This window comes from Purpureocillium takamizusanense, chromosome 5, assembly GCF_022605165.1.
Source record: "Purpureocillium takamizusanense chromosome 5, complete sequence".
NCBI lineage: Eukaryota > Fungi > Ascomycota > Sordariomycetes > Hypocreales > Ophiocordycipitaceae > Purpureocillium > Purpureocillium takamizusanense.
The window spans coordinates 1,523,767-1,545,923 of record NC_063072.1 but is presented as its reverse complement, the minus strand read 5'-3'; the positions used below and the strand labels follow the sequence as shown (position 1 = coordinate 1,545,923).

At 59.1% G+C, this 22,157-nt stretch overlaps 7 protein-coding genes across 8 annotated transcripts; 3 read left to right on the top strand and 4 right to left on the bottom strand.

Annotated features, from left to right (window-relative positions):
• Positions 1 to 622: 622 nt before the first annotated feature.
• On the top strand, positions 623 to 1,515 carry JDV02_006050 (uncharacterized protein). The gene is made up of 2 exons (XM_047987403.1): positions 623 to 1,398; positions 1,485 to 1,515. The coding sequence occupies exon 1, from the start codon at positions 799 to 801 to the stop codon at positions 1,354 to 1,356; it is 558 nt and encodes a 185-aa protein (XP_047843388.1). The 5' UTR covers positions 623 to 798; the 3' UTR covers positions 1,357 to 1,398; positions 1,485 to 1,515.
• Positions 1,186 to 2,932, bottom strand: JDV02_006049 (Aminoacyl-tRNA hydrolase). Its single transcript, XM_047987402.1, has 3 exons — positions 2,236 to 2,932; positions 1,750 to 2,164; positions 1,186 to 1,687 (listed from the first exon to the last, which is right to left on the bottom strand). Exons 1-3 carry the CDS (start codon positions 2,534 to 2,536, stop codon positions 1,597 to 1,599), a joined length of 807 nt encoding a protein of 268 aa, XP_047843387.1. The 5' UTR covers positions 2,537 to 2,932; the 3' UTR covers positions 1,186 to 1,596.
• An 884-nt stretch (positions 2,933 to 3,816) lies between these two features.
• On the top strand, positions 3,817 to 5,935 carry JDV02_006048 (uncharacterized protein). The gene is made up of 2 exons (XM_047987401.1): positions 3,817 to 5,587; positions 5,670 to 5,935. Exons 1-2 carry the CDS (start codon positions 3,989 to 3,991, stop codon positions 5,862 to 5,864), a joined length of 1,794 nt encoding a protein of 597 aa, XP_047843386.1. The 5' UTR covers positions 3,817 to 3,988; the 3' UTR covers positions 5,865 to 5,935.
• A 1,063-nt stretch (positions 5,936 to 6,998) lies between these two features.
• On the bottom strand, positions 6,999 to 8,054 carry JDV02_006047 (uncharacterized protein; the record flags this gene model as incomplete). The annotated part of the gene is made up of 1 exon (XM_047987400.1): positions 6,999 to 8,054. One exon carries the CDS (start codon positions 8,052 to 8,054, stop codon positions 6,999 to 7,001), a length of 1,056 nt encoding a protein of 351 aa, XP_047843385.1.
• A 150-nt stretch (positions 8,055 to 8,204) lies between these two features.
• On the bottom strand, positions 8,205 to 8,654 carry JDV02_006046 (uncharacterized protein; the record flags this gene model as incomplete). The annotated part of the gene is made up of 1 exon (XM_047987399.1): positions 8,205 to 8,654. The coding sequence occupies one exon, from the start codon at positions 8,652 to 8,654 to the stop codon at positions 8,205 to 8,207; it is 450 nt and encodes a 149-aa protein (XP_047843384.1).
• A 3,547-nt stretch (positions 8,655 to 12,201) lies between these two features.
• JDV02_006045 (uncharacterized protein) lies at positions 12,202 to 15,589 on the bottom strand. Its single transcript, XM_047987398.1, has 3 exons — positions 15,406 to 15,589; positions 14,939 to 15,351; positions 12,202 to 14,884 (listed from the first exon to the last, which is right to left on the bottom strand). Exons 1-3 carry the CDS (start codon positions 15,564 to 15,566, stop codon positions 12,732 to 12,734), a joined length of 2,727 nt encoding a protein of 908 aa, XP_047843383.1. The 5' UTR covers positions 15,567 to 15,589; the 3' UTR covers positions 12,202 to 12,731.
• A 2,271-nt stretch (positions 15,590 to 17,860) lies between these two features.
• JDV02_006044 (uncharacterized protein) lies at positions 17,861 to 20,306 on the top strand. 2 transcript variants are annotated; one of them, XM_047987396.1, is made up of 3 exons: positions 17,861 to 18,354; positions 18,504 to 18,777; positions 18,875 to 20,306. In XM_047987396.1, exons 1-3 carry the CDS (start codon positions 17,978 to 17,980, stop codon positions 19,805 to 19,807), a joined length of 1,584 nt encoding a protein of 527 aa, XP_047843381.1. In that variant the 5' UTR covers positions 17,861 to 17,977; the 3' UTR covers positions 19,808 to 20,306. The 2 variants fall into 2 exon arrangements, with proteins under 2 accessions (XP_047843381.1, XP_047843382.1); XM_047987397.1 differs by having other exon boundaries at positions 18,309 to 18,777.
• The last annotated feature ends 1,851 nt before the right edge of the window (positions 20,307 to 22,157 follow it).

Here is a 22,157-nt window from a genome sequence, read left to right as displayed (position 1 = left end):
GGTGGCCACAGCGCTCTCACTACGCTACGGCACAGTGGCTGACAGCAGGGACAATGGAGACAGCGCTATCCGCAGTCGCCTGTACTGGCGCTTTATTACCGATTCACCAGCAACCCCGACAACAAACAACCTTCGAGGGTAGAAGCCGCAAGAGACGGTGATTCACGGGGGGGGGTGCGGTTTCAATCTTGATCAATTGATGCTTACGAGTAACCTTGAAGACTTCCAGGCCGCATTGACGTCCATGTAATAGCACCGCCATGAGTACTGAGGGTCTAGCATGGGCTCTTGCTACAGCATCGGTGAAGGCCCCCTGGAGTCATCACCAGGAAGGCATGGACTCGGGTTCTTGGGCAAATTAGAAATAGAGAGACAAAGGCCCCGGTCAGGTGCTCAACTGTTGAAAAAACTCCCTCGCATTGACTTCACTATTGTCATGATAGAGCATTTCGCGACGGTAGCATGACAGAGCGCATTGTCTAAGGAGGTCATCTCATCTCTACGAGGTACAGTGCTTGTCCTCTAGCACTGTGCCTTCCATGCCATCCACTGAGAAAATCTACAGTGCATTGCCTCCACACCCACTCTTCCGAGGCATTCAGTCAAGAGACGCGTCTGGCAAGTCGCCTCTCTCACAAACCGCGTCCTCTCACAATCGACCTCATCCCATCAGGCAACCCGCACACAATACAGTGCCTTTCGCAACCACACTCGAAACTTGTCCCTACCGGAGCTTCAAGGCACACCTCGAATACGTTGCATCTACCTGCCTTCACCCAAAGTTCAAAATCCTCAGCCATGGCGCCCAACGAATCCGAGATCCTCACCAACTACCTCCTCCAGCCCGCGCCCCTCACCGCCATCACCACCTTTGAGCAGTTCCGGGCCTTCTTCCCGCGCCCGCTCCAGTCCTCACCGCAGGTGCGCGCCCTGTTCCGCGACCTCCAGGCCCGCCGCAATGCCGTCGTCGACGCCGTCGCCGCCAACATCGCCGCCGAGGCCAAGCGCGGGGCCGTCATGCGCCGCGAGGTGCTCCGGCTGCGGCGCGAGGCCGAGCGCGACGACGTCGACGGCGAGATCGAGATGGAGAGGGCTCTCTTCGGGGATGAGAGCGGCGCCAAGAAGGCCCGGCATACGCTCCCCTCCGTCGTCCCAGAGCTAGACGGCGCGGCTGATGCGCTCGAGGCAGAGATCAAGCATCTCGAGGCGGAGGAGCGAGCGCTTCTCGAGTCTATTCGGCAGACAGTCGGTGGTCTGAGCGACCTGCGCTACGGCAAGCTCGCAAACGATCAGCTACGGGACGACATCTTGGACGGGCTCAAGTCGCTGCAAGCCGCCTGCGACGCCAAGTCTTGATCCAAACAAAACTATTACACTGGTATACTATTCATGACAACGGTACGTTGAGACAACCCCCAAGTAGACCCAAGTCCTAAGCTGTACATCACACAACCAGCCGCCGTTTTTACCAACACATCGAGCAGGACGTCCCACTTGTGAGGCGTGTGTCCAGCATGATGTGTCGAGTGGTCTATCACGACCCATCATAACCTCGCATTACGTTATTAATGTGCTTATTAGGAAAGCACAGTCCGTCTACGAGGAGCCCGCAGCGGCAGGCCGTGCACCACCAGAGCCAGCGGCGCCGGGGCGTCGGTCGTTGCCCATGGTATTCATGCGGTTAGACCTATAGGCGACGCAATTAGTCCGGTGGAATCGCTGAGATGGCATGCGCTTGGTGGTACTCACATCATGCTTCGGCTGATGAAGGAGACGAGGATCATGAAGAGCCAGTTGGGGACGAGGTTGAAACCCCAGACGAGGTAGCCCCACGGGACGGCGAGGCCGAGCTCGGCAGCCTTGCCCTCGAAGGGGTGGAACCAGGAGTCGAGCTTGACCCAGCCATGTCCGTCCTTGCTCTTGGAGGCGGCGACAAGGTCGGAGGAGGCCGTGGTGGTAAAGTTGAGCCTCTTCTTGTAAATGTCAATCTGGGCGGGGGGCGGGAGCATGTTGAAAGACCAAACATAGCCGGTGCCGACACCCCAGCTGTTGCACAGGATGGGCTGATCGTCGCAGTTGAGGTAGGCCATGCGCGGCGATCCGGGCGTGATGGCGAACTTGGCGGCCGTCTCGTTGAAGGCCTGCTCGATCTTGCCGCAGTGGCCTTTATACATGGCATGCGTTAGCTCTGCACGGCGACGCGCTTAGAGGAGGCGGAATGGAAATGGCGATTACCGAAGCAGGTCTTGTTCCGGCCAGAGATGAGCACCCACCACTCGTCAGGGACGGTGGTCTTGGGGGTGACGTGCTCGGTCAGGGTGTCCTTCCAGTTCTCGAGCGTCAGGGTCGACAGGCGCATGGAGCCCAACTTGGCCTCGAGCGCAGCGACGGGGTCATGCTTGCCCGGATTGGGGATGTAGGACACGGCCGTGTTGAGGATTTGCTGCAGCTGGGCCTTGTACGGTGCAAAGGGGTCGTCCTGCGCGGAGGCGAGGAGCGGCAGGGCCGCGACGATGGCAGAGGCGGAGAAGCGCATGATGATGACGGCGGCGGCGGCGGGACAAGGCGCGGGGGAGGTAGGATCACGACTGGATGAACAAGATGTCAAGTGCGGTGAATCCGATGCGCGCGCAGACGGGTTCTTGGCTCTTGGACGTTGAATGGGGTATCAGAGAGGCCGCGCTTGATTAAAAGAAGTAGCAAGTTAGAAAAGGGCCGCGGATGTGGGCGAGGCTCTGGAGACGGAGGAGGAGGAACTTTGAGGGCCAGGCCAGGCCAGGCCAGGGTGGCCCCCCCAGTCGCCGCTGCTCTCCATCCATCTCACTCACTCACTTGCGACAAACAAGCAACAGGGGAGCTGCTGCAGAGCTGCTACTGCTAGGAGGCCGTCCCCCAGCTGAGGAGCGTCGGGTGCTGCCCAGTAACGGCAGCCAGAACCCTTCCCCCCCGCTCCGCCAGGGAAGAGCTTCTGTGTGCCACGAGTGAGACTGAATCCAATCAAGTCAAGTCCGCTCCAGCCTGATTGGCCTCGCGTTTGTTGACTCTGGCCCCAGCGGCCAAGCAACGTGCCCGCGGTGGAGACGCCCACTCAGCCAGGGGGGGGAACAAGCTGGAGAAATGGAGGAAGCTTGAGATTGCGCGCGCATGATTGGCGCGCAGCTTTCCCGTCAGGGAGCGAGGCAGTAGCTAACTACCTACTTAGTACCAGTCATTACCCTACTGATGAACCCACTGAAGCTGCTTCGTTAGCTGGGGATGGTTGGTTCATCAGGAGAGCTCGGGTGCACAGATCTTTGGATTCTAGGGGTCGTCAGGGAACGGGCAGTCGGGTCGAGCTTGGGCCGGTTGCATTCGCGGCGGCCCGCTTCCACGGGCGGTGAGGTGGGCAGCAGCAACACAGCAGCAAGAGGATGGAATGGAACCGACCCATCCATTTGAACGACTGTCCCGCGCCAAAGGGTCAGGTTATCGGTGCCGTGAGGACGGGACGTGTCTACTAGGTACCTTAGTACCTACCAACTGCCTAGGTAGTACGTACCAGCACTGCCAAGTTGCCAACCTGCAGTGGTCCCCCGGGTAGTCGCCTGGATCTTGCGCGCACCAGGCCCGCTTCATACCCGGGCAGCCAGCGCCAATCGATAACGCGCCGCCTCGAGAGCTTCAAACCCAAGCCGTCACCGCACCGGGCGCAATCGTCCTCCCAGCGCCATCGCACTGCTTCAATGGTAAACGCTCCGCCCGACGCACCCTCACCTCACCCCCTTTTCGCTCTACAGCGTGCGAAACCCACAATAAGCTAACGCCAGACGTCCGCCAGGCGCCCGAGTCCCCTCCCGCCGCCAAGCGCAAACGCGGTCGGCCGCCCCACGCGTCCAGGCCGTCCGCCGACGCGTCGCACGCCGGCGACGACACCCTCACCGGCGGGGGGCGTCACGACGACGACAACGACGACGACGAGCGCCGCCCACGGAAACGTGGCAAGACAGCCATGGAGAAGCATGGCGAGCCCGCCGCCGCCTCTGTGCTTCATCCGCGGAAGCGAGGTCGGCCCCGCAAGTCTACCGACCTGCCCCTCGACGGACAGCAACAGCAGCAGCAGCCAGACGCGGAAGAATTGCACGCTGCGCCGGCGAGGAGAGGTCGGCCACGCCAAGGCGACGACACTTCAACGCGTCGAGAAGAGGCTCCAGCGACGGAAGAAGAGGTAGCGCCGCGGCGGAAGAAGGGACGGCCCTCGCTGCAACGGGCCGACGACGTCAACGAGTCGCATCGAGAGTCGCCTGAGCCCCAGTCTCTACAACAAGCAGCGCCCAAACGAAAGAGGGGACGTCCGTCGCTACAAAAAGCGCCGGGCGCAGATAAGCAACCTGAGGAGCAGCAGCAGCAAGAAGCCGAGGCGCCTCGAGAAGCCCAGCGCCAGAAACGACGGCGCCAGTCGCCGAAACCTCCGCGAGAGGCAGAGATAGCAGATGACGACGACGACGACGACGATGCTGCTAGCCGAGTGCGACGCGTACAACCAGCCATGAATAAGCCTCGGAAACGGGGCAGGCCTTCCCTGCACGGCATCTCGCCCGCGCAAGCCCAGAACAAGAACGCCAGAGCGTGGCGGCGCAAGCCCGAGAAGCCACGCCGCCACGACGAGGAGGACAACAACAACAACACCGACGCCGATGAGGAGGAGGCCGACGCGTCCGAAACGCAAGCACAGCCAAATAGACGACGCCGGAAAAGAAAACCGGCCGCCGAACAGCCCATTGGACGGAAAGGCGTCCCCAAACCTGACCAGCCCGGCCCCGGGGCTCACGGCCGTACACGCCGTCGGTCAAGTCAGGGGGAGCCAGACCAGGACGACACACGGGACAACGAACCGCCCTCGCCGTCCAGGCCGTACGCGCGCATCGTGCCCCGCGTCCGACGCGTACGGCAGTCCACCATCACCGCCAAATGGGCACCCCTTTCCGGCCCGTCTCTCCCCGCCGTCTCAACGCTGCTGTACCTCGCCCACCGGCCCATCCTCCAGCGCCTCTCCAACACGCACCAGCGCCGCGAGCACACGTCGGCCGCCCTGCGCCTCATCACGCACCGCATCGCCCGCAAGGTCACCCGCGGGCTGCCGTTTCCCCCGGCGTCGATGCCCCCGACCTCTTCTTCGAAATCATCGTCATCATCAGCGGCAGCAGCGGCAGCGGCATTAAGGACGAGGAAGCAGACGCAGCAACAACAGGCGTCGGACGGCGGCCGTGAGACGGAGCTCAACTTCGAGGGCGTGCTGGATGGGAAAGCGGCGCTAGACAGGCAGCTCGAGCCCGCGGCCCACGCCGTCGAGCTACTCCGCCGGGAGAAGGAGCACGTGGAGCAGGAGCTGGAGAGGGACTACGAGATGCTCCGGGCGCTCGAGGCCGGCGCTCGGGCGCAGGCCCGCGAACAGAGGGGCCTGCTGAAGAAGGCACACCCGTTGGCCCCCGAGCCTCTCAACGCGGATCATCCTCACCACCGCCACGACGATGACGACGATCATGACTGCCGCGTGTTCACCAAGAGCCGCGATCAAGACCCCGATGCCCCCCGCGGCGGCATCTTCGCCGTAAGTCATCTCCCTCTTCCCCCTCTTTCGCAGCCCTCCAACCCACTCCCACAAAAAGCTCCTCTACTAACCGACAGAGCAGGATGGCGACGTTGCCGACGCGGACCTGCGGCCGCTCGTCGCGCAGCTCGGCGGGCACGCGGAGAGCATGCGCGCCAACCTCGCGCAGGCGGACGGCGTCGTCGCGCAGCTCGAGCGCAGCCGCGGGGCGCTGCTGGCGGCGCTGCTGCAGCACCTGAGCCCGGAGCAGTACGAGCGCGTGGTGCTCGGCGGCTGAAGCGTATGGCCGGACGGACGGGCTGGTAAACGACCCAACTACAATGGGGCTGTGAGGACCAGCGGGGGGGGAGGGGGAGGGAGAGCGCTTGGCTTGCATAGGGGAGAGAGGAGGTTATGATCCCACGTGTACGCCGTGAAGGAATAAAGGGAATAAAGACATCTATCCCCCCCCCCCCCCTACCAGCCAACCAACCAACCAACCAACTAAGCTGTGAAGAACCGAACTCTTCACGATGCCAGCCCTGTCCGTCCCATCTATATACTACGCGCTACGGACGAGGCATCGATCTCATTGGGCTTCATGAGATGGTGGCCTGCGTACGTACGTACTTTGTAGGCGGTGAGGTCCATCAAAAGAAAAAGCGCGACGCGGGCTCGTGCGTGTTGTTAACGGAACTTTTTCACGTCACGTCACGGCACGACACGACATCAAGTCTGGAAGAGGGAAGGAAGCATACCTATATGCCTCACGTTGGGGGGGGGGCGCCCACTTGCATACACCATACACGCCCAAGTCAGCCGCGCAGAGTCAGTCAGTCAGCAAGTTCGTCAGTGGCACAGGGAATCAAGTCACGGGTTTGCGCGCGCACGGGTTAGAGAGAAGGGGCAGAGCGGGACAGATGGGAGCTAGAGGGAGACGACTCGATGAGGGAGAACAATTATTCCATCACGCTGGCCATACACGATGTCCCCCCTTCTGTCCCGTAAGCAGGCAGGCAGACACACGCACTCACACGCACTCACGTCCACGTGCACACGCTTTGGAGCAAGAAAACGACAGCAAGCCTTCTCCCCTCCTCCATGAGGTGAAATATGTTTCGTTCGACACGCGTTCCAAGAACGTGGGGGAAAATAAAAGGATGTTTGGCGTCTCGCGATTCTATGTACATAAAGGAAGTGAAGAAAACAACACGGGATTCTTGCCAGTGGTTCGGAGCTAGCTAGCTGGTGCAGATCCCGTGGGGGAACCGGGCCAAACCTCCCCGTCATGCATGTCCTAGTGCGGTCCAAAAAAACAGACAGGCACACATGCTCTCATACAGACAGACAAGACAAACAGACACCTCCTCGTCTCGAGTGATGATACCGACGCTGAACGCTGCTCACTGATGGGTGAAGGAGCGATGCACACTTAGCGGCGGAGACGAGCAAAGCCAGAGGAGCTGGCGGTGCCGCTGGGGTGAGTGCCGTTACCCGTGGGGTAAGGGACGACGGTGACGGTGACCTGGCTGGTCGTAGTAGAGTCGGGGCACGGGGTGGAGGTGGCCTCCGCCGCAGGCTTGGTCGGGTTCTGCGTGGCAGCGGGCTTGGAGTCGACCTTGGTCGCGTCGCTGCCGCCGCCAATGGTGACGTAGACGGTCGAGGCAGGGGGGGTGACGGTGACGGTCTGGGCGGCCGGGCAGGTGCAGTCACCGTTGCCGCCATTGTCGCCGTTGCCCCCATTACCACCGTTGCCAGGAACGCCGGCCGTGTTGGTCGGGTTTGTCTTGGAGATGGTGATGGTGCGGGTGAGCTTGGAGGTGGCCGTCGTGGTCGTGGTGGTGTCCTCCTTTCCGGTGCCGGCGGCGCCAGTAGGCTTGTTGCCCTCTTCGGTCTGGGAGCAGGGCACGGTGATGGTCTTCTGGATGGTGGACTGAATGGTGGTGGTGACGACGGAGGCCTCGGTGCCGGTGCCCATGGTCATGGTCAGCGTCTTGGAGGTGACGACGTTCGTGACGGTCGTGGTCAGACCCGGGGGGAGGGAGGTGGCATCAGCCTTGGAGGTGACGCCGGCGACACCAGTGCTCAGGGGCACGCTGGGACGGATCGCAGTGGTGCGGATCGTGGGCTGGCTGGTGGGGATGGGCAGAGCACCGCTGGTGGCCTGGGAGACGATGGAGGCGGAGACGCTCGAGGCCTCGGAGACGGGGCAGACGGTCGTGCCCAGGGTGACGGTGTTGGTGACGACAAAAGTGGTCCTCTGGGACTCGGGCAGGGAGGCAATGCCAGTGTGGTGAGCCGGGCAGTTGGTGACGGTGGGGGCACAGCTGGTGACGGTGTGAATCTGCGTGGCAATGACCGTCAGGGTCGTCTGCTCGGCCGTGGTGTTGGCACGGGGGAAGTGCAGGTGCCGGAGCTGGTGGTGGGAGGAGGCAGAGGCTGCGGCGGCGAGCATGCCCAGAGTAGTGGCGGCGATGGCGGACTTCATCTTTGCGGTGTGACTGTGTGTGTCGTCACGATGTCTGTAGTTTTTTTATATAAAAAAAAACTTGTTCAGATGCCGGTCGCCGTGGCGAGACTTGCGTCGTGTGTGTAAAAGAGGGTGTGTTGAAAGTTGAGAGCGAAAGTCGATTTCGCGTCAGAACGGCAGAACCAGTTTGCCCACGGTCAAGGAATGAAATGACAAGAAGAGACAGATCAGGTCAGGTGTATGTGTGAGGCGAACGATGAGCTCTGCTGCACGTCGCGATGTGTTGTGATGTGCTGCGATAGCAAGTGAACTGTGCGGCTCTTGTGGGTGGGAGTCCAACAATGGATACTCGAGCGCAAACAGATTGAAATGAATGTAAAGAAGTCTGAGAGACTTGGTTTGGTGTGAAGAAGAGAGAGAAAGGAAGGAAGACGCAAGGTCGTTGTCGGCAAAGAATGAGAGGATAGATGAAGGTGAAGAGGGAAGAGGGAAAAGAGGAAGAGGAGGTGAGTAGGGGGCCCCGTCGACGTACATAGTCGTACAGGTCGTAGTCGGCAGGTCACCAAGGAGGGGCGGTAGGTGGTGAGAGGCGTGTGTGGATTGTAGTGTACGCCCCATAACGAACTGTCGGGTACCCGTGCACGTTGTCTTTGTCGTAACTAACTTAGTCGTCGTCTTCGTCTTCGTCTTGGCTTGGAGAGCCTGCTAGCCCAAGATGATGCGCGGCAGGGGACCGGGGTCCAGGAGCCCATCCATCCATCCGTCCATCCACCCATCCATCCCTGGTGGCTGGCGTCGTTTGGTCTTGTCTTGTCCTGAGCTGCCTGCCTGTCTCTGCAGCGGCGCTTCCCTACTGCGACGTGCGTGCGTGCGTGCGTGCGTGCTCGTTTGTGCTCGTGCCTTGGCAGGATGCCATGCCAATGTGGTTCGGCCCCCCTTCGCTCTCCATCCATCCACTACCATCATCCTAGACATTCCCGATAGCAGCAGCAGCACTGCCACCCGGCGCCGCCGCGGTTCCCCGTCCAGTCCAGTCCAGTCCAGTCCAGTCCAGTCGAGCCAAGGTAGTCTGGAGAGTCCGTTCCCCCGGTACGCGGTGCGGTACAGAACAGTACGAGGTCGCGCGGCCGTCTGGCATGTCGGCTCGCGGCTCAGCGAGGGACAAAGCGCGCCACGGCGCGAGAGAAAGTATGATGGTGGTGGTCGGGCATTTGCCCCCTTCTCCCCCCCCAGCGGAGAAGCATGGTTGGTCGTTGGTTCCTGTCCTGGTGCCTGTGCCTGTGCCTGTGCCTGTGCCTGTGCCTGTGCCTGTGCCTGTGCCTGTGCCCGGCCCAGCCGTCCCGCCTGACCTCGATTCATGCGGCCAAGCATGGCAAAGCTCATAGTTCGTCCGGACCCAGATTGCGAGTGGAGGCCGCATCATCAACTGCAAACGCGGCGGCGGCCCTGCTGCGGAACTCGGTGGGCAAGAGAGTCAGCTCTCTCTTCTTCCTTTTTTCTTTCCCCCTCTTTGCTTCCCGCAGTCTCCCCCCGTCTCCTCTGGCCATTGTTCGCGGTCTCCGTTTCGTCTAGGGGCGTAGAACGAAGGGGGGGAGGGGCGCGCGGAGAGAAAAGAGACAAAGAGAAAGGGCCAATTGGAGCAACAAGGGAGGGGGGTCTGGTCCATAATGGCACCGCGCCGCACCCACGCAGGCGGCAGAGAGTCGAGCCAGAGAGACGCGGCGAGAATGAGGAACTGGCGTCGATTGGAAACGGCGGCCTCTCAGGGGCAGGTGGACGCGCTGCCGCTAGCATGCAGGTACCGACAACCTGAGACGCGCCCGCAGCCAATCGTCGCCCCCGCAGCCTCCAAGGGCTGGTGGTGCCACCGGCGTTGGTGGCGCCGCCATCCCGCCCGCCGTGAGGCTCCATCGGGGAGGGGGGGCACCCACTCATCCACTGTACCTGAGAAGAACTGCCAGCGGGAGGGACTGCTACTAGCGTGAGGTGAGCCCGTTTTTTTTTATTGATTCTGTTGTTCGATTCAGCGGTCGAGTCGGTGTGGGAAAAGTGCAGCACAGTACGAAGTAGGCGGGTACCTCAGGAGATGGACGGTTCAGCAAGTGCGTGACATGAAATGTAGTGCTGCTTTTTGTGATGATGATGGCATGCATGCCCGTCGAATCATGATCTCGCCGAACGTGACGTTGGCTCTGCCTGCTCTGCAGAACGAGATTGCCATCTTGGCAGCCCAGCTTTACATTGCTGCAGAAAAGACCCGGGCACCTTCCACGGATGCCGCACCGCTGCGGCATATCAGGAAGGCGTACCTTAGTACTAACCTTTGTTGGCACCTACACTGCACAGCGTTCAAATGGGCCACAACGGAACGGCAAGGTGCCTTATTCGGGGGCTGTAGCTACCTTACTCAAGGTACCTGTAAATGTGCCCACAAAGGGCCAAGCACAGTACCAAGTACGTACGCGCGTGCCGTGACACTGTAGCCATGTGCACGACTCGACAGCTTCAGCCATGATGAGTTGTCCAACGCCACCAGCCGCCCGCTGCTGCTGGGATGCACGCCAGTCTCCAACCCAGCTCCAACTCATCAGCATCGCCGTCCGTCCTGACACCGACTCCTGTCCCGCCCGCATCGTCGTCGTCACCAATCCTACTATTCCCTTTTTTGTGCGCGTCCGCGCGTGCGTGCATACGCACAGAGCTGCCAGGCTCCGTCGGGGCCCCAGCGGGCGCCTGCTGCTGCAACCCGACCGACCCTTCAGCTGTGCCGTCTGACACACAAGCACCCTTCTTCAGCTGCACCTGATATCTGCTGTGCGCGGGTTACATGGCACCTTACAGGTAGTGCCTATCAACAGGCCTGAGCGCCTGGAAACGTAAAAAGGTAAAACGTCTAGATCTTCAGGTACTGCACTGCACTGCATTCAATCAAGCAACGACAACGCACTGCTCAGCCGGTAAGCCCGTCCGCCCCGTGTCCCTCCTCCCTCTCCCTCTCCCCCTCCCGCCCTGCCCAACTCCCGCAGCGCGTGCATCGCATCGCATCGCATCGCGTCGTATAGCATCGACGCGCTCGGGCTCTGCGAAGCGCTCATGCCCGCCATCGGCACCATCCTAACATAGGATAGGCACTACCAAACAACGACGTGTCTGAAAATCGTGCACGGCAAGCAGTGGCGAAGCACCACTTTCGCGTGTCTCGCCATCGCGCTTCCTCTCGCGCTGGTATGTCCACATCGCGCGCAGCACGCACACCATGGCAGCACAGCTCTTGCTGCCCTGCCATGCCCTGCTCGGTGGTGCAGTAGGTACCTACATACATACGTACGAGATACGTGCATTACGTGTCCAGCATCCCGTTCCATCGTATCCGGGCCGAGCTGCAATAACCCCCAGAGGCTGTGTAACCGTAGCCACGCCCAAATAAGGGACGAGTAAGGCGCTAAGGTACTGCTTCGTATTGTCCGCAGCGCCCGCCCTTGAAGTACTGCTCGTAATAAATTCCAGGCCGCCATTGTCCATTGTCCATCCGCAGCAGAGCAAAGAAAAAAAAAAGGAGTCAAGCGCTGCCAAGGGCGCGCCGCAGCAGCGACGACTCTGCGGGAGGAAATCGATGCAGGTACCTTATCCTTCCCGCCATGCCTTGGATCCCTCCCCCCCCCCCCCCTACTCCCTCCCTCCCGCCCACATACATACACCCCCCCTTCATGAAACGCCCACTGGATGCCCACCTCTGCCATCGGTCCCTTGCCATCGGTGAATCTTTTCGTAGGTAAGCCCGCGCGCACACAAAACCACCGTGGCATCCCTTTCATTCCGCTGCCCGCCGTTCCGTTTCAAGTCCCCCGCCGGCCCTGCACCCGGCGCCGTCTGTCGCAACGGCCTGCTGGCCGCGGGCTTCAGGCCTTCACTGCCGGCCGACGAGCGCTTGCTGTCAGACCGCAGCACCGCTTTGCAACGTGGCTGACCTCCTTCATCTGGGCCATATCTTATTATTCATCGGCATCGGGCCTGACATCGTACATTACATACATGCTGCACTTACCCAGTTAGTTAGCGCTTGGGCGAGCATAATAATCCGTCTCAACCACGTCATGCGTTCCGCGGTTCGTGCCAAGGATCCGAGGAGCCGGACCAGTTCATCTCGCGCGGCAGGTTGATTATGCGTAAATTTACCCCGAGACGACCCCTCACCTCAGTTGCTTTCCGTATTACTACTACATGCTACAAATTCCCCGTATGGTAATGTACTTGCAGCACGCCACTGAGGCTGTACGAGTGCCGGGCACTCCACCCTGTCAGCGTCGTCATCCTCGACGTCCAAGGTCTGAGTCGTCCGTCCCTGTACGTGACACGAGAATAACATAGCTCATCTCCGACGGCCTGCCGCCGACCGAGTCCAGACCGCCGTCTCCGTCTCCTACTCAACGGCCGTCAAGGGCGATCCGGGTGCTGATCATCGGGTCAGATCAGCACCGCCGTGTCGGATCCGCCAGCCACGGAAAATCAGCCGCCGTGATCCTCCACGCCGACGGACACGAGTGTCTCGTCGTCTGCATAAACTTATGGTCCGCCGGGGTGTCGCTGCTGTTTCATGCCGCCCAGCCTTTTTGGCGTGCCTAGTCCCCGGTTTCCAAAATTATATCTGCATGACCCGTACCTGTCAGTAGTCGACGTCTAATCTCTTTCTTCTCTTCATTCTACCTCCTCAATCCTAGGACGAGGTCGCCCAGATGCATCAACGAGATTCCCATCCTCATTTACTCGTAGACCCGCCAAATGTGTCAGTTTTGGCGCAGTCGTTTCGCCTTGGCTTGGTAGCAGACTCCCGATCCCCCAGTTTTCCAGCGTCTCGGCAACGTCACGAGCGTGTTGCTGCACTAGCCCGTCATTGTCCGTCTGTGCCACGTATTCGAGTGTCGTGTGCATGTCTTGGCGGCTGCTGTCGGTGAGACCAAAGCCGAGTGATTTGTTGGACTCCTTTGCATCGCTCAGGGCTTTGACAAAGTTGAGGATGACCACGACTGCCGCCCGGCGAAGTATCCCAGCCTCTGGCTGCCGCTCAAGCGTGAGCACGCTGACGCATAGGTCAACGCCATTGGAGACCAACGTTGGTCCAATCCCCCCAATGTTCGTCTCGAGCGCCGCTCCGAATATCGATAGCGACGACGTCCTCATGCGAATGTCCTCGCTTCCTCTTTTGCTGTCCCACCCCTGAACAATCTGTGCCAATACAGCGTTGTCCGCCTTTTCCTCTTCAGTCAGATGTTCGTCTTGCTCCGTGTCAACATCCTCACCCGAATCATCTACCCCCCTTTCCTGCTTTAGCTTCTGCAATCTGTCATCCCTCTCCTGTCTGGCCATTGTTTTCGGTCGATAGCCACGGCGACCGGCAATGGAAAGGAGGCTTTCACAAGCTTGCTGCGCTACTTCGCCAGAGAATGTTTGGCCTAGACGCTCGATGACCTGCGCCAATGCCTCGCCGAATCTGAGCCGCACATCCGTTGCGGCCTTCTCTTGCGGGTCCAAGTAATTGTCGAGAAGCTCCCTCATCGTCGACTTCGGGTGTTTGTTCGCGAGTTGTGTGAACACCTTGACGACCCTCAAGTTGATGTAGTCCTCGTTTTCCTTCAGTAGATTGGACATGAGCACGGTGATTGCGGTGATATCCAGTATTGGGCTCTCTGAAACTATCAGTGTAGAGAGCATGTTCAGGCCCTCGGACACGACCGGCGGCGAGTTATTGCTATCGCCCGTGATGTAGCTCATGGCCAGGTTGTAGATCTTCCTGTCCTCTATCTGCCTTGTGGACGGCCTTGGTTTGACGTCATCTGGATCTTCCACTTGATCGCGATACTTCAACAGCATCGCCAAGTTCCTCGCTGTGGGGGAGGTATCGGGCTGATCTCTACTGCCTATCCGGTCGAGTGCGCCCTCGATGGTTCGCAGCTCGTCGGGACTGATGTCGGACTTCTGGAAGCTTGGTGCTGTAATTACAAGGTTCAGCAGACTCAAGACGATGGCGATGAGATCATCCCCCAGTGGTGAACGCTCATCGGCTGCCAAGACTTGGCTGATGACGTCCAATAATTGATCAAAGTGGCCGACAAGCTTCTCTGGTGCCTTGTCCATGAGCGTTTGCAATACGCTCACTTCGATGAGCTCTTCGACGGGTGTAAGGTCGTTGTCAATTGGGGCCCTGATCTGTATGCCCGTGTCGCGCTGCCTGTGTGAAGTCTTAATCCAGCGGCGCAACAGATGAAGGAAGACTGCGGAAACTTCCTCGTTCGAGCAAGATGCCGTGATTGTGTCGACGAGACTCGTTGTTCTTCGTTCAATGATGGCCAAATCCAGGGGTTCATGACCTTGTACAGGGTGTTCGTGGCGCTCAACAATGTTCAACTCTCCATCGTGGTACACGTGATATGTCCATTGAACTCCCGATGCATTTGTCGATCCTGTACACGTTACATTCTCGATGAGAGAGACAATGCTGTCCAGTGTGCCAAATAACCTGAGGTACATCTGGACGAGACTGCGTGCTGCGCTGCAGACGTGCTGTTCGGTGTGCGTCGAGACGCCGTTCCAAGACGAGAGGCTCCAGAGTTGGAGGATAACTGGTCGGAGAACTCTCCTGCAAAGGCCCGGCGATGGGTTGGAGTGGATCAGTATTTGGAGGCGCCGAACCGCCGTCTCTAGTGATTGTGCTGTTACCAGTACTTGACCTCGCCGCATGTCAATAATCTCTGGTTCCGGTGTTACGCTATTTTGTTCGCTGCTTTGTGACTCAATGGTTGGGCTGATGTTGTCCAATAGTGGTTTCACGAAGGCGTTCCATCCAGGCGCACCTGAGGTCAGGTCTGTCAGCAAGAGGGTGACTGTCAATGCATGCTAGGACATACCAGGAGCACCAAACTGTCTTTTCCCGAGTATCCCGAAACCGACAATTTGCGCCGCGGTCTTAGCAAGTTCAGGCCCATCTCCGCCATCAAAGAGATTGAATAGTTGACCAGATATCCCCTCGAACCACGCATCCGGGGACATAGATGACGGCACGGACGATAGCAGTTTGGTTGCCACTGCAACAGCTTCGTGTGTAATGCCAGCGCCGCCCTTCTGCGGTTGGGACGCGCCTGCCCCTGACGTACTATTGCTAGGGTGAACGGAGAAGACGAACTCCAATGTCCCTCGAACACCATCCGGTCTGAGAGGAACCAATGTGAGTGTCTTCAAAATGGTTTGCCTGAGCCATGCAGGCAGGACGTCTGGTTTAATGACCGTATTGAGGGCATGGATAAGCGCCCACGTGTCCGTTCTACTGGCTTGTCAGCTCGTTTGTACCCGCGAACAACGCATTGTGGACTCGTACTTCGCGATGGTATCCTCATATTCCTTCTCCCGTAGCTCCCGAGAGTCCGTGTCAAGAGATGGGTCAAACGCCTTTTTGGCAGATTCAAGAATCGTTTCAATCACCTTTGGCTGTGACGCCCCCTGTGCCCATTCGGACGAGGAGTCAGACGGTTCGGCCATCGGGGTGAGTTTGACAGCTCTTGAGAATCCGAGATTGAATCTGTTGAATCGGTAGTACCGGGTAGCTAGGTGAAGACGATACAGTACAAAAAGACAGTGCGAGGCCTACCACACGGTGGCACCTCCAGTCACCTGCTCACGCGTCAGGGTGGACCGTGCGGGCCCATATTTCCAACGCGTCTTCCTAGGACACCTCTCCCTCACATCCCCAAGCTCTGGCTTCCAGCCTGACCATCACATACCTGGACACCACACCGGGAGCAGCCTCAATCGCCCGCTGCCATCGTGCCCCACGAACCTCCTTTGTTGCCCCAGAGCAACATTCAACTCGCACGACGCCTCCCCAACAGTTTCCCGTCTCTCGTTTTCCGCAAGGAATGTCTATCGCAGACCCCCTCCAAAGCTTGTTGGCCACGGTTTGCCGCTCCCGAGCCTGTATCAGGACCTCGTTGCTTGCTGCAGCTGGATCAATTGTGGACCTTGGCTGTCAGTGACCTGACGGTACAGCTCAGCCAGGGGAATGAGTTTCGGAACTTAACCCTAAGTTCATCGCTGGTTCAAGTTTGCGTCATGTCGCTCAATCCAGCTTCTATGTCCATTGAGCCAACCGAGACGCCTGCCTGCTTGAAAAAGCACGGCGGCTGATTGGAGGTTTGGAGGACGGACCGCTGGGGCGAGCTGTCCAGACACCCTCGTGGTGAGCAAAGTGGTAGGAGCCATGAGCCGACTCTGGCCTGAGGACGCTCGTCAGCCCTACCCGCTGGAACTCGGACACTGGTCAACAAGGGGTCATCTCTGGATGCGAGCGGCTTGAACCGAGTCTGTCGGCTGATGGACATTCAACCAACGACCCATTGGTCTCGATATGGGATGACGGAGAGAGATGGGCGCAGAGCCGGCAACAAACAGTCAGCGAATGGAGTTTCATCACGACCCAGAGCTTTGCCTCGTCGGAACCACTCCAGGGCCACCCTGGTTGTGCAGCGAGGATTGCCTGGCTACCAACGGAAACTCCGGGAGACCTGACACTTATCACGCCGCTCTGTGGAGCCCTCTGCACTCTCGATGTCGTCGAATTTCGACTGTGTCGTCCCGCAGATCAACACGCTCGGTATGCCCGCCGCAACGCACCAGAGGCCACACCAAGGTACCCAGCCAACGGTGTGTGATGCGCCAGCATCTGGCCCGACCAGGCGCATTAATCTCCCGCCGCCGGCACCTCGCCGTGGCGCCGGAGGACGCCAATTTTTCCCTCGAGGCTCGTCCGTCAGGATAGCACCGAGATGATAGCGCGGTTTTTGTGGATGTCTTTTGTCCGCGCGGCAATGCCCTCCTAAACCCACCTCGTTCGCGAGGCTGATGGAGAGGATACAAAAACAAGTCCTTGTTGGCAGTGCATCACATACGAAAGGAGCGTTCTGGTATCGGTGAATCGGGCTCACTTGCTGTTTGAAAGGGTAAGCGCGGTAAACTGGTGCTGCATTTGCGTCGAGCTGGCGTGATGTCTGCGGACGAGGCTGGAGACACGTCGGGACCCCTCTCGAGTGGGCGTCAAAGTTTCGTACTTGTCCGGCGGTTGAAGGCAGCGTCCAGCTACGACACGTCCGGGCTCTCGCTTTAGCTTCACCAGCGATGTCGGATTGGTTTTCAAGGGCAGACCCAGTTGGAGCGGGCAGCCCTGGCTGTCCTCGTGCCAGAAATGGTGGGAGGACAGCCCCCCTATGCTTGAGGGGATAAGTCTCCCTCTCTTCGTGAGAAATTGAAACACGGGGCTGACGTTGTCTGCAGGTTTAAATTTCTGGATAGAGGGACGCTTACAGTGCAGCAAGCGACCGAGTGAGATGCCCAGGCTAGCAGGGGCCTCGTAGAATTCGAGATCATCCTTGGGCCTGAATACTGTGTTGGAGCTAACTACTGCAGGTCCTCGGTGCGTAGAGGCGTTAATTGGAAACAGAGCAACACCATGCCCTTTTGTTGACCGAGCAGCCACATGGCACAGTAGCACGAGATCTGAGGAACTTGGTATCTACGAGTAAATACGATTGATCACAATGCCGACGCCCATCCCCGGAATCTGGTGCCTGGACGCATCGCATCCGCTTGGCGAATCAAGAAAGCCCAGATTCCCAGTGAAGCGGATCGGATAGTTCGGCACGACATTGATGGGCGGGCCTTGCTTTGCCGCACGTAGTGGATGTTGGTGGCTTGCCGCCCCAAACGAGAACGAGGCGTGCTTTTTGCCATCCTTGATTTGTGATGTCATCCAGGAACGGAACTAGTAAGTACTGCTCTCCTGGAGCAATAAAAAACAGCGCACGCGCTGCGAGCCACGTCTGGCTGCCCTTACGGGCCGTCCCCGCGAAGCTTGTCTGTGGTTTTGCCGTCTTGGCAGATCGGATCCCTCGCCCAATATGTTACAATCGTTTGTTGTTGTACTGCTAGCCGGCCTGGCCACGACCGGCCTCACCGCGCCCGCCCCCACGCCCACCACCACGCCTGTCGCGACGCCGGCGCCGCGAATCGCCAACGGCCTCGCGCCGCAAGTGCGGGCCCCTGAGCCGACGCCGCCGCCGCGGGCGCAGGGCCTCAGCCAGCGCGGCCTCGGCGACGACGTCAAGAGCTACGTCGACGGTCTCATCAGCGACGTCGGCAGCAAGGTCTCGTCGTTTGTCAACTCGGGCATCCTCGACTTCCCCAATGGCTTCCCCACGGGCTCGCAGGTCGAGAAGTCGGCCGGTGTGTCCAAGACGGACCTGGACGCGCAGCCGACGCAGGTGCTCAACCTCCCGTGCGTAATCTCTCCCCTCCGCTCTCTTTCTGCCACCACAAACGCATATATACAATGAAGCGCCAGAATGTGGCATCTCAAGGGTGACGATGACAAGAAATTCCGCTGACAATGGGGGGCGGCGCCACGCGCTGCATCATCACACACAGGGCGTACGCGAACTGGACGAACAAGGGCTGGAACGTCCGCGTCCACGGAAATGTGTACAAGATCCCCAACATCACCCAGAAGAAGATTGACGACCTCGCCAACGTCTTCCTCATCGACACGAGCGTCGACAAGCTGTCCCCGACGGAGCAGGAGCAGGCGCGCAACTTGACGCGGTCCATCTTCGTCGTCCAGCAGGGCGACGAGAACGTCACCATCGACTTTGTCAACGACGTGTCGGTGAGCCCTGACGAGACAGGAGGCGCCGTCAATGCTGTAAGAGACATGCCTCCCTGCTCCAGGCCCTAGATGATTGAGGATGGCGCATGGGATGTGGTTTCTGTTGTGTTGGAGTCGCTGACACGGCCATCAGGAAGGTGGCGCGCAGAGCGTCAAATTGCCGTATAAGACGACGGCGGAGGGCGACTTCGACGTCTTCCTGGAGTTACGCAACACGACCGGGCCAAAGGGCGGCCACCTGATTCCCGGAAACGAAACGTCGCGCATCCAGACGCTCAACATGTACGCTAATGGTACCAACAGCGGCAACGCGACGGCGTATCTCGTGCCGCCGACCGGCATGACCGTCATCTCGGACATTGACGACATCCTCCGCGTGACCAAGATTTACCAGCCCAAGGAGGGCCTGCTCAACACGTTCGCGCGGCCTTTTACTCCCTGGATGGACATGCCTGCAGTCTATGCGAACTGGTCAGAGTCCATCGACAACATGCACTTCCACTACCTCACCACCACACCCGAACAGGCGACGCGCAACTACATGGACTTCATCTACAAGACGTACCCGCTCGGCTCCTTCGATACGCGGCCGCTCAACTTTTCCGATGTATCGGCGACGCTGCACATCCGGAGATTCCTGCTCGACAAAATCTTCCACACGTTTCCCCAAAGAAAGTTCGTCTTGGTTGCCGACACTTCCAACAGCGACGTGATGAAGGCGTACCCTGCGCTCTACAAGGACTACCCGGGCCAGGTCCAGTGCATCCTGCTGCGCAACACAAGCTCCACGGATTCGGGCGACAAATTCCCCTACGACACGTCTGGATTCAAGGACATTCCGCAGGAACGGTACATGTTCTTCAGAGTACCAGATGACCTGACCCGTCTCGACATCGCCAACGGGCATTGCTTAAACAGCACCATTCCGCAGAACGTGACGTTCAAGGAACAAGGCCTGCCTTTTGGGCTTGGCCAAGGCAGCGGGGCGGGCCGGCATGGCTCGATCCCGCCGATCTTTGCGATGGCAGTTGTGCTGGCCGCAACCATTGGGGCGGCTCTGATGTGATGACACTTTTGGAAGACGCTCGGCCGCGGAGGAAGCGTCGTGATTGAAGGTGGGCGCGTGCTGTTGATGGTTGTACGTACGCTGTTGGATATCTTCGCCCCTGTGACCTCATTGCTGTTCTTGTTCTCCTTTTCCCATTTGTTGGCTCGATGCACGGCTGCGCATCTGCAAGGCTCGAACGATGTGTCGATTGCATGGCCCGGATGGCATCCCCGTGGACCGCTGTGCCAATACAGCGCCAGTGAGAGGGCGGTCTGCAGGCACGGTCAGAGGCAGTTGGCGATGGCGGCAGATGACAGGACGGGGTCTTGGAGAGCAAGGCCCTCACCGGTCATGCAAGTGGCCAGTGTTAGCTCACGTCAAAGTACCGATACTTCCCCGTTCTAGCCGCTGCGGGTCGGCACCACGGCTCGTGAGATCGGACTTGGGAACGGGGCCGCCGCTCTTCAACATGTACTGTACTTATTTCTGCTTTCCACCATTCAACTTATTTCCCAGCTTGTTTTGCATTAGCAGACCGCCGTGTGCGCTAGTCAAGTACACGCCATCCGGCAACGGCCCATCCGGGAAGGCAGGCAAGGGCATCGTCCGGACAACTTCGGCCGTAGTAGGTGGCGGTTCGGACGTGTCAGCGGGCATAAGGTAAGGTACCGACTCTAGCTAGGTAGGTTAGTACAAAGCGCCTTGGTAAGGTGCCAGGGTTTGCGGTGCTGCGGCCGTCCTGGCATCAACCTTGTCTCACCGCCCCGATCCAGGTTTGCGATGGAAAGCCGCTATGGCTGGGCGTTGGTGGCCGCCGGCGGTGGTTGCTTTTATTGCGAGAACCCTGGGCCGAGATGGGCGAAAAGTTGAGATGCCAAGGCAGCCTGATGCACGCGCATTGGGTTGTGGGTTGGAGTGTAAACAAAGTTGATGACGAGGAAAGGTTACGTAGTACGTACCAATACTGCACAGTACTAATGTCATGGCCCTGAAGGGGGGTGAAGCACTCTGGGCTCTAATAAAGCTCCGTACAAGTGCATCATCTTGGGCGAGTGCTGGTGGAAAGATACTAAGTTAGTTAGGTACTTCGTACGTGCCCATGATTCTGGTTTGTCCAATGCTACTGCAGTGTTGGTACTAGTGCTAGCACGTAGTACAGTAACGTTAGTCCTTCATTATTAGTGCTGTAGCAAAGGCAAGAGCAAGCCATCAAACAGACAGGAGCTTCTGGAAGTTTACGAGGAAGGCGCAGTGGACACCGGACCCATGCCATAAATTGGGCAAGTCAGGGGCATCGCCGCTGGACGATCCACCTGCGTGTCCACACCGGGGTCTGTTGGAGCCCACGCCACTTCAGCGGCAGTAGATGTACGCATCAACAACCTTATTAAGCATCCACGGTAAGGCACTCACTCACTGCAAGCAACGATATGTAACATCAGAAGCAGACATTGCATTCTCTTCGACCGCGGCGCCCCCTGCTGCTACCCAGCCACTCCCTCCCTCCCGTCGGAACGCTAGCAGTACCTAAATATCGTCATTTCTGGTGGGTTGCAGCATCGCCCTGCAGCGGGTTAGGCAATTACTTACGTGTCCTCCCCCAGGTGTCTTCCTTGCGTTCCCTCAGACCGCCCATTCGGCTGGTTACGGAAGTGCCAGGGTGTCTTCCGGGCCCCATTCAGGATGCCAGAGCCGCTGTTGGAGCAATCTGATAATGGGGAGCTGCGCCTGACTCCGTCGCCCGCCCCGCAAGCTTGTCGTTGGTAGCCTCGGCCACGGCCAACGTCCTCGGATGGTGGACCGTGGGGGGCGCGCTGCTGCGCCTCGAGCGTCAACGAGAGATCCTCGACCCGCTGCCACGTTTGTCTGTGGCCAGCAGCACATTCTTTTTACTACTACTAACGTAGTAACGGCACACACGAACCACGCTGACCCCGGTCGCCCGACTGCCATGCCATGCCCAGCGGCGCGATATTGGCCCCAAACGCCTCGATCTGGTTCTGCAGGCACAGACAACGTGATGAGGCACAAAATAACCCACAAACAAATCTTTTCAAGCCATTGGATCCTGCCGCGGCCTGTTCAGAGCAGGTACATTGGAAAGCACTTTTAACTCCCACCAACAAGTCGCTTGCGTCTGATTCAAAGCAACAAGAAAATGCCCTCAACCTCACCAACAGGGCGACCTGGATGCATGATGCCCCGCTCAGTTACACACAACATTCGTGCAATTGTCTTGGGGCTTCTTCTTGAGAGCGACTAGGTCCTCTCACTCCCACCGTGCGAATTGACGCCACCCCCCAGGTTTCGTGTCACAGCGCCTTGCTTTTTGGGAACTGATGCCTGTGAACGGGGGCTCTTTGTGCTA

Bases quoted from the DNA above. Each gene is read 5' to 3' on its own strand.
- JDV02_006044 (XM_047987396.1), top strand. From the start codon at position 17,978: ATGTTACAATCGTTTGTTGTTGTACTGCTAGCCGGCCTGGCCACGACC. The intron at 18,355-18,503 runs GTGCGTAATCTC...CATCACACACAG, and splicing joins ACGCAGGTGCTCAACCTCCC to GGCGTACGCGAACTGGACGA. The intron at 18,778-18,874 runs GTAAGAGACATG...CACGGCCATCAG, and splicing joins CAGGAGGCGCCGTCAATGCT to GAAGGTGGCGCGCAGAGCGT.
- JDV02_006049 (XM_047987402.1), bottom strand. From the start codon at position 2,536: ATGCGCTTCTCCGCCTCTGCCATCGTCGCGGCCCTGCCGCTCCTCGCC. The intron at 2,165-2,235 runs GTAATCGCCATT...CCATGTATAAAG, and splicing joins CCGGAACAAGACCTGCTTCG to GCCACTGCGGCAAGATCGAG. The intron at 1,688-1,749 runs GTGAGTACCACC...CGTCGCCTATAG, and splicing joins TTCATCAGCCGAAGCATGAT to GTCTAACCGCATGAATACCA.
- JDV02_006045 (XM_047987398.1), bottom strand. From the start codon at position 15,566: ATGGCCGAACCGTCTGACTCCTCGTCCGAATGGGCACAGGGGGCGTCA. The intron at 15,352-15,405 runs GTACGAGTCCAC...ACAAGCCAGTAG, and splicing joins TATGAGGATACCATCGCGAA to AACGGACACGTGGGCGCTTA. The intron at 14,885-14,938 runs GTATGTCCTAGC...ACCTGACCTCAG, and splicing joins AAGACAGTTTGGTGCTCCTG to GTGCGCCTGGATGGAACGCC.
- JDV02_006050 (XM_047987403.1), top strand. From the start codon at position 799: ATGGCGCCCAACGAATCCGAGATCCTCACCAACTACCTCCTCCAGCCC.
- JDV02_006048 (XM_047987401.1), top strand. From the start codon at position 3,989: ATGGAGAAGCATGGCGAGCCCGCCGCCGCCTCTGTGCTTCATCCGCGG. The intron at 5,588-5,669 runs GTAAGTCATCTC...CCGACAGAGCAG, and splicing joins CCCGCGGCGGCATCTTCGCC to GATGGCGACGTTGCCGACGC.